Here is a 367-nt window from a genome sequence, read left to right on the forward strand (position 1 = left end):
TGAAGATAACTGTGATACGCAAAGGCTTTTCCACACTGATTACATTCATAGGGTTTCTCTCCAGTATGTGTTCTTATATGTCTTTGAAGATCAACGATACATACAAAGGCTTTACCACAATGATTACATTCATAGGGTTTCTCTCCAGTATGTCTTATTTTATGCTGTTGAAGATCACTGATACATGCAAAGCCTTTACCACACTGATTACATTCATAGGGTTTCTCTCCGGTATGGGTTCTTTTATGCCTTTTAAAAACACTGTCATATATAAAGGCTTTACCACACTGATTACATTCATAGGGTTTTTCTCCAGTATGCATTCTTTCGTGTATTCGGAGATTACATTGGAATGGAAAGGCTTTAC

The 367-nt window shown here is 36.5% G+C and overlaps 1 protein-coding gene and 1 pseudogene across 1 annotated transcript in view; one reads left to right on the forward strand and one right to left on the reverse strand.

Moving 5' to 3' along the window:
* Window positions 1-367, forward strand: part of LOC113458017 — a 211828-nt pseudogene that overhangs the window by 191083 nt on the left and 20378 nt on the right.
* LOC113458018 (zinc finger protein 120-like) overlaps window positions 1-367 on the reverse strand; it is a 17486-nt gene that overhangs the window by 1078 nt on the left and 16041 nt on the right. Inside the window, exon 5 of the mRNA XM_026787979.1 lies at window positions 58-367. Within this exon, the coding sequence (XP_026643780.1) occupies window positions 58-367 (310 nt within the window). The remainder of the gene's footprint in view (window positions 1-57) is intronic.

Source organism: Microtus ochrogaster (genome assembly GCF_000317375.1).
Source record: "Microtus ochrogaster isolate Prairie Vole_2 chromosome 14 unlocalized genomic scaffold, MicOch1.0 chr14_random_3, whole genome shotgun sequence".
Classification (NCBI taxonomy): domain Eukaryota; kingdom Metazoa; phylum Chordata; class Mammalia; order Rodentia; family Cricetidae; genus Microtus; species Microtus ochrogaster.